The sequence below is a fragment of the Protopterus annectens genome, chromosome 7.part0 (genome assembly GCF_019279795.1).
Source record: "Protopterus annectens isolate FY-2018-M chromosome 7.part0, PAN1.0, whole genome shotgun sequence".
Taxonomy (NCBI): Eukaryota; Metazoa; Chordata; order Ceratodontiformes; family Protopteridae; genus Protopterus; species Protopterus annectens.
In genome coordinates this window covers 190,643,478-190,656,472 of record NC_056739.1, presented here as the reverse complement: position 1 = coordinate 190,656,472, position 12,995 = coordinate 190,643,478, and the positions used below count along the sequence as shown (strand labels likewise).

The 12,995-nt window shown below is 41.3% G+C and overlaps 1 protein-coding gene across 1 annotated transcript in view; it reads left to right on the top strand.

Moving 5' to 3' along the window:
- KDM5B (lysine demethylase 5B) overlaps positions 1-12,995 on the top strand; it is a 2,307,736-nt gene that overhangs the window by 253,535 nt on the left and 2,041,206 nt on the right. The window contains exon 3 of the mRNA XM_044076151.1: positions 339-509. Coding sequence (XP_043932086.1) covers positions 339-509 — 171 coding nt within the window. The remainder of the gene's footprint in view (positions 1-338; positions 510-12,995) is intronic.

The following is a 12,995-nucleotide window of genomic DNA, read 5'->3' as shown; positions in this document are numbered from 1 at the left end:
TACATATATATATATATATATATATACATATATTTACATATATTTACATATATTTATTTACTACAGATTTGAGGGCGTGTGTTCACACAATGTTATCTGTACTTCTATGCAAGTATGTTCTCAAAGTAAGTTTCTTGACATCCATTTCTGAAATGTCTAAAATGATCAGAGGTCTTGTGGTGATTTTCTGTATTGCACAGCATGCAGACTCTCTAGGGTGTGTAGCTCTTGTAGGTGATGCTGGAGGGAATGGGATATAGCTTTCTTGGTTTTCTTGGACAGCTGTCATAACCTCCTTTATGTTTTAATTATTACATAATTTGCTTCATGTTTAACAGCTAGTCGCAGAAGAGGGTGGATTTGATATAGTCTGTAAAGAAAGAAGATGGACCAAAATAGCTGCAAAGATGGGCTTTTCACCTGGGAAAGCAATTGGTTCTCATATTCGTTCACACTACGAACGTGTCCTGTACCCCTTTAATCTGTTTCAGTCAGGAGCCAGTCTGTTGGTAAGTTTTTTTTCTTTTTTTTTATTTCCAGTCTCTCTTCAAACAGCTAGGATTCAGTAGCACATGTAATACTCCTTGTTTAATTCGGTTTGTGTCATTGTTCCTTTGAATTATGGGTGTTAATGGTAATATTCATTGTTGTAGTGGTTTTTTTGGAGCTCTGTTGTGTAGAAGCCCAGTGGGCATTTTCCACATGGATGTTAGTGATGCAAAGGGATGCCAGCTTGCAGCTAAGATCTTAATTGTAGTATTTCAGTAAACTTCTTAAGCGTTTGGTCGTATTATCAGTGCATTGGTTTGGCTTGGTTACAGATACGTACCGATGGGGGAAGTTCTTGTCTTCGTTTCTGTTGTGTAATTTTTTGCTCTTAATTTTAAATGTCAGTCTTTGTTTCTTAGGCTAATAATTGTATTGTGTGTTGGAAACTGATAATCCAGAAAGACTTCTACAAACTTCAACTTTTTGCATGAATCTAGAACATGATATTCCACATTACCCAACCCCCACCTTTGCTTAACAAAAGGATCTTAAAGCCCGGGGTTTACGCTTTTTCCAAGGCCGTGATGTCCACTTGTTCGTTCTCTCATCATGCATATAACTAAGTACTTTTCGAAGCACTGAGGAAGGAAAAACTTCTAGAGGCTGACCTAGCATCTGGGTCAGATATCTGCCCCCTCAACCTCACAACTGTTCCTGTCTTGTATGGACAACTTTACTCAAATTTTTGTTTTATCCATCCTAACTTTGGGAATCTTTGAGTTCTTGTATGATGATGCCAACATTTAAAATGTGTACCTAGTTTGAGGCTTTTTTCCTTCACTATTTTTTAATTTGCTCCATATTTTGGTGGGAAAGGGAGGGTTCTGCAGCAGACTTGAAGACACTTATGTTAGTGAGAAACTTTCGCACTGCCCATACTCATCAGCTATTGCTAAAGCTTCTGGCACAACCCCTCTGGAGGCTGTCTCATTCTGCCAAGAACACATCCTTGTGAGCTGAAACCTTTTTTCCATCACTTGATCCTGGAGCTTGTCAGAGCGCCTCTTGGGGTCTAGTGCTTCTGTTTCTGTTTGTGCAAGTTGTTTGCATGTGAGGGGGTTGGAGTAGATCAGATTAAGTAGTCTCTGGTGTTTGCCTGTTAACCAAGGTCTCTAAGTTGGACATGACTCCCTAGTATAGGTTCCCAGATTTAGAAGCCAAAGTGGATGCCAGTTAGCTTGGCCTTAGTCTGTGATGAGCAAGCCTTGTCTCCCTTTTTGAGACTTCCCTCCAGGATCTTTTCAAGTTGGAGCAGAACTTTAGTGTGTTTTTGAAGTACAGTCGGCCAACCTTAGGTGAACTTTCAGGGATTTTCTCTTCCAAAAATAGAGGAATTTGCCTTTCCAGAAGGATTCTGATACCTCTCACTCTGAGGTGGAAGAAGTTGGCATATGCTTTGTCTTGGTACAGCCAGACACTGAGGATCACTTTGTCCTCTATTTCACCTGCAGAAGACATCTCATTTGGTTGTACTCTTCTCAGAATAAGAGATATTTTAAATGGGAAGGCAGACCTTTTTCTCAGGCCCAGCTTTAAGTATAGGGATTTTTCTGAGCCTAAATGGACCCAAACCTTTTGCTATCACTTCAGTCCTAGAAATCTTGGATGATGCATTTATTAGTGGGTTCTTGCAGCCAGATTCCCAGCCCTCTGCTTATAGCAAGCCAAACGAAATGCTATAGGGTCCATGACTCCATCAAGCATCTGGGTAAAAGTTGTGTGGCTGATCTAGCAGTGGTGTCCTTGGATTTTAGTAAGGCATCTAATTTTGCTTTATACAGAAAACCCAGTTCCCAGTGATGTAGCAGAATCCTCTGCTGCTTTGGGGAAAAAGACCTGCACTTCCTTTTGAACACTGATGCAGTAGTTTAAGCTTGAGCAATTGTTTCCTGTGTTACATAAGAGAGGACAACTTTCAGAGCTTCAAGGCACTTGCATGCACCCAAACCTGTAGTCAGTTTGAACTGAGCTGCCCATGACAGGTTTGGGCGCCAGGCTTTTTAAAGCGTTCCTGCCACAGAAGAGAATTTGCCTTTCTGGGCTTTTGAGGATCAACAGTCTGCTTGTGCTGTTCATTTTTGTGCAGTTATGTTCCTTTTCTCTTATTTCCATTGTTTGCTAAAGTATAAAGCAAATTTAAAGTATATTACAAGCTTTGGAATATGTGATGATTATAATCATTGCTGCAGTAGACTTTGCTGTATGGGGGTTATATCCTGCCAAGGATGTAAAAGCAGCTGTTATATCCTTGACAGGATGTAACCCATGTAGCTAAGGCTATAAGCAGTGAACATTCCAACATGTACTGTTATGGTAAGTTTACTTAAAAACTGTGTCTGAATTGGGGAGGGTTGGAATTTTTAAATAAGGTGTTTGTTTACAATGAACAGTTGAAGGTTAAGATCTGCAAGGAAGTGGAATAATTAAATGAAAAAATTCAACTGATTTACTTTTCCATCAGTATCAGGGGTTATATGAGAAAGTTATTGAAATGTTAGAAAGGAGATGTAATGTTTTGTTTCAGAAAAAGAAGCACAAGTTAGATATAGATACAAAACAATACATGCATAAAACAGCATACCCCACAACTCTTTTTCTTACATGACAAGAGTCACAATTGTAGGGATAGTAGACATCCTAATGGTAATAGATGCAGTGAAGTGGAAGATGATAGGAAGTGACTTCTGTAAAATAACGACTACATGGAGAATAATCATCGGACAGCGGGTGTATTTTAGCAGGATTTTCAATCACTTCAGTGCTCGGAGAGAAATTAGCGAACAGGATTTTAGAGAGGAATTATACAACTCAAAGTTTGCCCCAGCCCAGAAAGGATATGTCCATTAGGGTAGTAGAAGGAACAAAAATTAGCTTGTTCAAATGACCAAATTTTACACTGCCATCAAGGTTATAAAATTTACAGCTATACTGAAAATTATAAGTAAAGATTTTTTACTTTATTTTTGAAAGGATTTAAGTATGTGCCTACAAAAATACCATACATAGCAGATGGTTTGACAGATATTAAAATTTACACTAGAAAGTGCAATTTTGGTGTTTTATTTCCTCAGAATAATGGTGAGTCAAATGAATGTGGTCGTCCCACCCAAGGAACTTTTAAAGAAAAAAATGTATTTAATCCCCCGCTCCATCCATCAGTTAATGTATTTGAAAACGGCTGTGGTGGAGGATATTTACAACCTTTGGGCAGTTGGGAGAAGATTTTATAGTAATTTAACTAAAGAATAAACCCTAGTATGTCAACTATGGGAAAATAATGAAAAAAAGTGTTATGTTTGTGTCCAGATATCAAATCAACATTTCTTATAGTCTGCTAGATTCATATCTAGAAGAATATGTTTAAAATTGGCGAATAAATTATGATGATTGAATTCCTAGTGAATAGCAACCCTATTGTTCCTTTGTTTGGAATACCAGAAGTGCACAAAAGTATTATTGAGCCACCTTTTAGCCCTATTGTTTCGGGTAGTGGCTCCAAAACTCATACTTTGGCTGTTATGGTTGACATGGTTATAGATGCAGTGAAGTGGAAGATGATAGGAAGTGACATATGGTTAAGCATGTAGTAGAAAAAACAACCCACCCAAAGATTCTTGGTAATTTCTAGGGCAGTTAAAACAAACAAATTGGTCCATAGAGTTGCTATTTTAACTATGGATGTTAAGGTCTTTTTTTTTTTTCATCTATTCCCAAAGTGGAGGGGTTAGAATTTTTGAAGAGACCCTTTTTGCTGTTCTACCTTAAGCCATGATCGGATCACTTTGGTTTGTGAATTAATGGCTTTAATTTTAAAGAACAATTTTATATGTTTTTTTGAAGGCCAGTATTTTCAGCAACTTAGAGGTGTGGCAATGGGGGCAGCAAGTGCCTCTGTGTATGCCAGTGCTGTGTTATTGGGGTGGGAACTCTAGTATGTTTTTAAATGTGAATTTAGGAGGAACATTCAGTTATACATAACGTTTTTGGACGACATATTCATTTTATGGAAAGGTAAGATAGGTTTATAGAATACTTCAATAGTACAACTAGTTTTTTGGAATTTACATATGAATGTAATGTTTCAAGCATCCATTATCTGGACACTACTATCTCACATACCAAAGATGGTTTTAGATTCAACATTTATCGAAAGAGTACATTTTTTAATTCCTACCTCCATTTTTCAAGTTGTCCCCCTTTTATCACAGAAAAAAGTTTGGTTAAGAGGGAGGCAATATGAGTAGCCCGTATGGCATTCCATTTTGAAGATGTAAGGGAAGAACTACTTAACTTAAGATGCATTTTCTGTGAGAGAGATCATCTAAAATTAATGGTGGATGATATTATTGGGGATGCATAGTGAATGAGGGGGTATAAACCACTTTTAGGTGTAGGTCTTCCTAATAAAAATAACTGAACTTTAAGTCCAAAAAGTATGAAAAAGCATGTGTTGTGCAATATAGTTCCATTTCGAGGGAAATAAGTATTAAGAAAACTGGAATATCTTTGAGTTAATTTGGATGTTAAATAACAGTCCATCTCCTATCGCTCTTTTATTATTAAAATGGGTAGTAATGTAAAAAAACTTTTGGTAAATAAAGTGGATGCAAAGAGTCATCTGGTATAGGTACAAACCCTTGTGGTAGTTGTAGTCAATGTCCCTGTATTATTAAAGACTCTGTGATCATTTTGGGAAATAATATGCTAAGTAAAATCATGTTTAAGAAAGGGAACTGTTGTTTGACTAAGATAGTCTACTTGGTTAAATGTGAAACATGTTGGATTTAATGTTGGAAAAACTGACCGGGCTCTGAAAAATAGAATATATAAGCATATTTACAAGATCAAAAGCAAGAACAAAACTATTGCTTTATACAGACATTCCCTTGTATGTAAGGAGTTTGTTTAGATTTGGTATACTTGAATATATAAATATTTACCTGAGGGGGAGATTGGAAAAACCTTTTGTCCAAAAAGGAATTGCAGTGGCAGCTGAGAATAGGCGCAAATATTCTACCCGGGTTGAATGATTCTATTTCTATAATGCCAGTTTTAAAATATAAAGCTGATAGAGATTGTAAAGGGGTTTTTGTAATTAACACTTTTTATCTTGGTAATGAGATGTTAATAAAAGGTTTTAATATTTATTTCACAATTCTAAGTTCTATTGTTTGATACATTTTAAACAAACTATATTAAGGTTTCATATAAGATATTTAAAGATTCACAGAATATTTTTATATTTTCATTCATTGCTTTAACCCAGTTCGTGTATAGGAAAACCTGTGATCAACTTTTCTGACTGGTCATTGATGGAGAGTTAGCCAACAGTGAATGTTTGCAGGACAGTTTCAGTCTGATTATACATTTATATATTCTAATGAAGTCCCCATTGTAGAGGGACGAAAGCGTATTAATCAAGTGGAATTATTTGTCGCTAATCTCTGGGGGTGCTTTTATTTCTTTTTACAACTTTACTTGAAACTGTGCTTTGACAGTCACTCTACTTACAAACATGAGCTCACTTTTTTCCTGTGGATAAACTGTTTAATTTACTTTTTGGGGGCTGGCAGAGTGTATCAAACTTCTTTCCACTTTGACTAGATAAGTCTCTTATAAATACTTTTGTTTAACTGGCTTGTGCTGCTTAAGTTCCCACGAAAGAAGCACCATTTTCAGCACAATCATGGAAACGCTGGTTTTGCTTTCAGATCTTCCATTCACAAAAATAGTTAACTAAGGAGTCTTTGAAACCACATCATGCTAGCAGTTTGTTCCAGCCGCAGGTGGGTGTGTCTGGTGTGACCAAAGCTGGTTACTCAGATCTTTCATCCTTTTTTTTTTCTGGATCCCTCTGGTGTTACCCATGTAACCACTATGGACTCTGGGATTAGCCATGTCCACTCTAGCTGTTTGGGGACCCACTCTTGTCGATCTTTGGGATAAGGGCAGTGAAGGTGCCCCTCCTTATGTGCTGTTCTGTGGGGAAGCTGCTATTTATAAACCTAGTTGCCACAACTTTCCTGTCAAAAAGAAACAGAAAAATAAGCATTTATGTTTTCCTACACCAGGTCCTCCTGACAGGAGTAGTTTTTGGATTGGCTCAGGGTCTTGTACAGGCTGACCCTTCTTTATAAGGTGGTTTCTGGTAAAAGAAAGAGTCCTCTCTTTCTGAAGAGATTAAAGATTTTGATTCTGTAGAATAATGTGATGGGACAGATGCAGGTTTTTCTCCTCAAATTTCTAATTCAGACTCTTGAGGAGACAATGGTACATGACTCTCCCTGTGCTGTGTTCTTTCTCTGAACCTGTTTCCAGAATGTGCCAGTGTTTTCAGTGAGAGAACACTGAGGTTTCACAGCCCCTCAGAAAATGCTTGTTATTGCAGCTGGAATTCTTAGAACCTTCACTAATCCTTCCCAGTGCTCTCTATGTAGGAGGATGTTTCGTAGCCTGTGGTTTCCCTTGATAGCTTGTGTGTGGCACATTAGAAAGCAGATAGAATGTACAAAGTTAATCAGTCTTTCAGATTTTTTTTATACACTCTTCCCAGACTTGACCCAGCAGCTATGGTTAATCCAGCTGCTGCCAAATATTTTAATTATAAACAATCTGACAAAGATGATTATTCTAACTAATGGTAGAAGTATGAGGAATGTTTTCTCTGCAGTTCCCTCCTGTGATGAATAAAGCAGTCAGTTTTATTATCTTTCCTGTGGGCAGATGACTAGATGTGTTTTCTAGTTCTTCAGGATGCCTACCTCCACATCAGGATAGCCAAAATGTCTTGGAAATACCACACCCCCCCTCAGGTGTTCACAAAGTGCATGGCAGGCGTAGTGGCTCACCTAAACTTTCAGGGAGTCCGTCTTCCATTATCTGGATGGCTGGCTTGTATTTGTCCAGGTAGTGGAATATGAACAAAGCAAAGAACTATATGCTCCATCTGTCTTTTTCTGTGAGAATTTTAGTAAATTACCAGAAGTCATTCTTTCATCCAACTCAAACCAGTTTATGGGATGTCATCTGGACCCTTCCACTTCAATAGTGTCTCTTTTTTTCTAATGTCTCCAATCTTTTGGGCTTGTAATACCATGACGAGGATGGACCCCATTCCCAAGTCAAAGTACAATTAAAGTTCATAAAATTAGTATTGTTTCAGTCTTTGATGTCAGTCAAAAGTGCTCTTTGCAGCACCTGCAATGTGCCCAGTAATGACTCCTACAATTTGTACGGGGTTACATGGGTTGGTAACGTATCTAAATAGGATTGTAGATTCTTTTTTATAAGACCTGTTTCTCCTACTACTGTTGGAACTGTCTGGGTATCCTTCTTCCACATTGCTCTCGTTTCTACCTGCAGATCCTGGTATTTTAGGACTTTGTCTCTCTCTCTCTCTATGCAGCACACTGTAGTCACTGGGTGTTAAGATTTCAATGATCAGTGCTGCTTTTGTATTTTCATGGACCACTATATCCGGTTTTCTAGCATCTGTCTTTTGGATTGTTTTTGGACTTCTGTTAGAGACTGAGACTGGCCATCCATGCCTTTCTCCACTCTTCCTTTCCTATAGCTGTCTTGGTTCTCAGTGTCCTAGGTCTGAGGTCTTAGTTAATCTTCACTGTAAAAATATTGCTGGCTATCGTATGCGAATTCTGCAGGGTTTCTGTTACAGCTCAGTGGTCTCTGCTTTGCCAACCCCTCCGATCATTATAGCCAGTCTTTTATCAAATAACAGTTATGGTAGTGGCTATGTTTCCCTTAGTACATTCTGGCAGTTTATTCTTCAACCAATGGCAACAGTAGTTACCACAGATGCCTCCTCCCTGGGGTGAATGGCATTACAAAGGGAGGATGGTCCAAGAAGAGGCAAGTCATCGCATCAGTAATCCTGGACATGGGGAGCCCTCCTACAATTTCAGAAACTTCAGAATTGCTTCCCACTGGGAGTGATTTATGTCTAGGCACACAATACAATGATGGTTTGGTACATCAGGTAGGGGGGGGGGGGTCATGTCCCCATATGCTGATGCTGATTAGCGGTGCTGGTTTGGCAATGGGTAGCCTCTCATTGTTTTCTAGTGGCAACACGCATCCAGTTGGCTGGATCTTCCAGTTGTCTAGCAGACAGGCTAAGCATAGTGATCCTAATGCCTCATGAATGATGTTTCAGTGTACCAGTGGCACAGCCTGTATTCCATGTCTGTGGCTAGCCTTTCTGCAGTCTGTTTGCTTCCCTATCGAGTACAAGTACTTTGCCACTATCCCACCATCTGGCTGAACAGTAACCCCCCCCCCCGACTATGGTGTGCTTTTACATTCCTTACTTATTATTGCCAGCTTTCTACAGAAAGCAATAAAATGCAAGGTGTCTGTCATCCTCTGCCTCTTCCCTGCCCAGGCAAATCAGTTTTCCCTTTTCAGGCCTTTTCTTATAGACCCCCCTCCCCTGGTTTTTAGATAAAGTGCAAGCTCTACTTTTCCACTCAGTGGGGAAGCCTAACCCAACTTTAACTAATCACAATTAACACACAGTTTCTCCACTTCCAGTAATCTCCAACAATCCAGCGCCCTTTCATTCGATATAGTTATTTTGTCATGTTCCCATGAAGAATCCACTTGCAGGTTGCCTTGCAGGAATTGAAAACTTTTTGTTGTTTGAGCATCCTCCCATGACATTGACCCCCCCACCCCCTTCCATTCCAGATATTGTTTTCATGGCATGTAGATTTGATTCAGGATTTAGTTTCTCTGGACGTGGATAATTTTTAAATGGGTAAAGAGGGATTCCCCTTGGCATTGCATAACCACAGTAAAGCTTTCCTCAAAAGCTTTTTCTTCTCAGGCCACCAGAGAACCAGTTTTTCCTTGGAACTTCAGTGAATGTTTGGTCAACACCTCTAGCACAAAACTGAAGTCTGCATTCATTTGAAATTTCTCTTGCAGAAAACCTTTTCATCTGATGTCAGTCTTTACATAATCCTTGACTGTGGGCTCTGTTCCGAGTCTCGGAATGGACTCTGACACTTATTTTAGCTCGTGCCCTCCAAACTCTCTGTCTAGGCTTTTACCCATAACGCTCCTCTCAAAATTACCTCAGAACTCCTTTGCTGCTTCGTGTGTCAGACATGTACGACAACGCTCGAGCTTTGGCTAGTAAAAGTAAAAAAATTGTTTTTTCCTTTTTAAATATCCTTTAATATACCCTTTTATGTCTTCATATTCTATTCTTAGTCTATAGTTGCTACTACTTCAGCACCCAAGGGCATTTTGGTGTCAGAGCTTTTCTGTTCCAAACTTCAAATACTCTCCTTTAACAGATCCTTTCAAGGACAGACCGCCAAGCCCCTTCCTCGATGTAAGACCACCTAGGTCTCCTTTGACTGCCTCGGTTCATTCCACTAAGAGTCTCTCCAAAGCCAACATCATGAGACTGGTGGATCGGCTCCTGGCATCAGAACCACTCAAACTACACCACCACCCATTCCTCCTCCAACTCCTGTTGAGACTTTGAAGCCTTCTGTTCTGACATTCCCGGCGTCAACTGTAACTGTTCGGTAGCAACTTCATCTCTGGCACCAAGAACTGCCTTGAGTTCCTCCGGCCTTTCGGCACCGGTGGCCTCCCAGGGTCGAGACTCCCTGGTCTGGTCCGAGGTGCATAGGTCAGCTTCTTTAACTTGGGAGCCGCCCATGACCCTTGGTGCTTCAGCCTTCATAGCATCGACCCAGGCTTCTATTTTGAGGGTCACCTCCTCGATGCGGGGTGGGTCTTCTGTTCCGAGGGAGTCAGTTTTGGTTCTCTGCTCCTGTCTCTCTATGGGGGCCGGCTTTCTGAATCCTGGAGAAGGCCTTGTCCATTGGGGACTCTCTCTGCCATCCCTGTTGGGACATATTTCCACATCTCCTTGTCCTGAGCTTCCATCAGTTTCATCCTCAGGACAGAGGGCAGAAAACCCCCAGGAAAGACTCACCTTGGTGGTTTTCTGTTCCGACACTTCCCTGGAACATCCCCCTGAGGATGTCTCTGCAAAGAAAAAGTGCAAGAGGAAGCACTTGGACTCCCAGGAGGAGTCTTTTACCAAACGTACAGACTTGGATGAAGAGGAAGGTTTCCCCCAGGTCGCCCCCCCCCCCGATGATTCTTTTGGGGACATCTTGGAAGTCCTGAAACAGAGGGGGTGGCTGGTCTTCCTTCCAACCTTCTTCGGAGGCATCCGTATACTTGGAGGCTTTTCATGCTCGGCCCTCTACTTCTTGGATCTCTCCGCCCACTGATCTCATTAAACTGATCACTCAGCATGCATGGAAGATGCCTGACTCCATTGAACTGATCCCCAAGAGATCTGATCGGATCCTTTCAACCACTAAGAAAGAGCAACACTGGTCAAAAGGCATACCGCTGATGCCATGGTGATAGCGGCCACAAAGAGGGAACTTGCTGAGGAAAGTCAGACTATCCATCCTCCTAATAAGTCTAGGACTATGGATAGGTTTGGGAAGCACTTTTACACTTCAGTAACCTTTGCTTTCGGGTCCCTGAATTACATGGCACATTTCACAAGGTTGCAGAGAGATCTAATCAAAGAGCTCTCTGATACCCCCTCAGGAGCAGTAGCTGAACAGGTACAGGACAAAGTTGCCTCTCCGCTCGCAACCCTAGCGATTTCCAACTCGTCCATGAGGCTAATTGCCCACTCAGCTGAAGGGTCGATAAGAGTGGTAGCCATTAGAAGGTATTCTTGGATGAGCTTGTGTGATTTTTGTGGAGCCATTTAAAGCATCATTCGTCAACACTCCATTTGACTGAGCATCCCTTTTTGGTCCCAAAGTTAGACACACTCGCCAGATCTGAAAAAGATGGGAAGACTATCTGCTGTAGGCATACATTTCTCCACTCCTCGGCAACCTTACTCTAGTAACCAGAGAAGTGGGAGACGAGGGTTTAAAAAATACCAAGGCCCTTTCTAGGATTCATGTGGCAAAGACTTTCCCTGGGGCAGAGGGAGAAGTAATGGAAGATGCTGCCCCAGAGGCAGAAGTGGCCCGCAGAACCAGGGATTCTTTCTCTGGTACTTCCTATCAGCACACATGAAGGGAGACCCAATTGCCCTTTTCTTGAGGCAGTTGGGGGGGGGGGGGGGCACGACTATCGCTGCACCAGCCCGTCTGGCAACTGATAACTTCGGACAAATGAGTGCAGGAAATAATATTCTGAAGTTACAAAATCCCATTATCTATACATCCACAACCCCAAAAAATACTCCCGGATGTTCTACCCAGTCACAGTGAAGCAGCAGTCGTAGAAATCCAAAAACTGCTCGACCAAGAGAGTCATCCAAAAAGTCCCATCAGACCAAATAGGATCTGGGTTTTAGTTGAGGTTCTTTTTGTGCCTAAAAAAAGGAACTGGAGACGCAACTTGGATCTCGGCCTGTTCAACAAGGCAGTTCAGCAAAACAAATTCCGGATGGTCTCTGTACAGTCGATACTTCCGTTCTTGGAAAAAGGTGATTTGATGTGCTCTGTAGACCTCCAGGATGCGTATTGATGTATAAAAATGGACACGCACTCCAGGAGGTTCCTGCGCTTCTGTCTAGGAGCTAGTCATTTCCAGTTCAGAGCCCTTCCCTTTGGACTCACCACAGCCCCCAGGGTGTTCACCAAATGCCTGGCAGTGGTTGCGGCTTATCTCAGACTGCAGGGATTTTGAGTTTTTTTTCATACCTCGATGACTGGCTCCCTACCACTACCATCAGGCATCAGTTACAATGGGCAAGAAATTACACACTGCACCTCTGAGCATCTCTAGGTGTCACAATAAATTACGGAAGTCAAATTTACATCCTTCTCAACAATCAGAATTCATCGTAGCCAGTTGGACGCTTAAAGGAGTTGCTCCACTTCCACTAGAAAGACTACAGAGGACCAGATCTCAGGTTGCCCTAATTATCTAAAGCAAAAGGGTTAAAGCAAGATTAGTCCTATAAGCATTATGCTCGATGGCCGCCTCTATCACTCTTGTAGCAAGATATCCCATGCGAATCTTACAGCGGCTACTTGCCTCCCAGTGGTCTCTGATACATCAGCCAGTGTCTTACCTAATCATGATTACCAGTCGCTGCAAACAAGATCTTTCATGGTGGCTCCATTCCAATGAGATTCCCTCGGGCCGACCATTCATTCTTCTGCAACCCTAAACCATAGTGAGTATGAATGCTTCCCAGATAGGGTGGGAAGAGCATTATCTGGGAAGGACAATCCAAGGCACATGGTCCCAACTGGAGGCCAACTTGCACATCAATGTTCTGGAGATGAGGGCAGTGCTGTCAGTGTTGCAAGCATTCCATGATTCCCTACTTCTGGGAACAGTAGCAATTCAAGCATGTCGGTAGTTTGGTACATCAGCAAGCAAGGGGGAACCAGATCTTAACCCTTTGTGTCCAA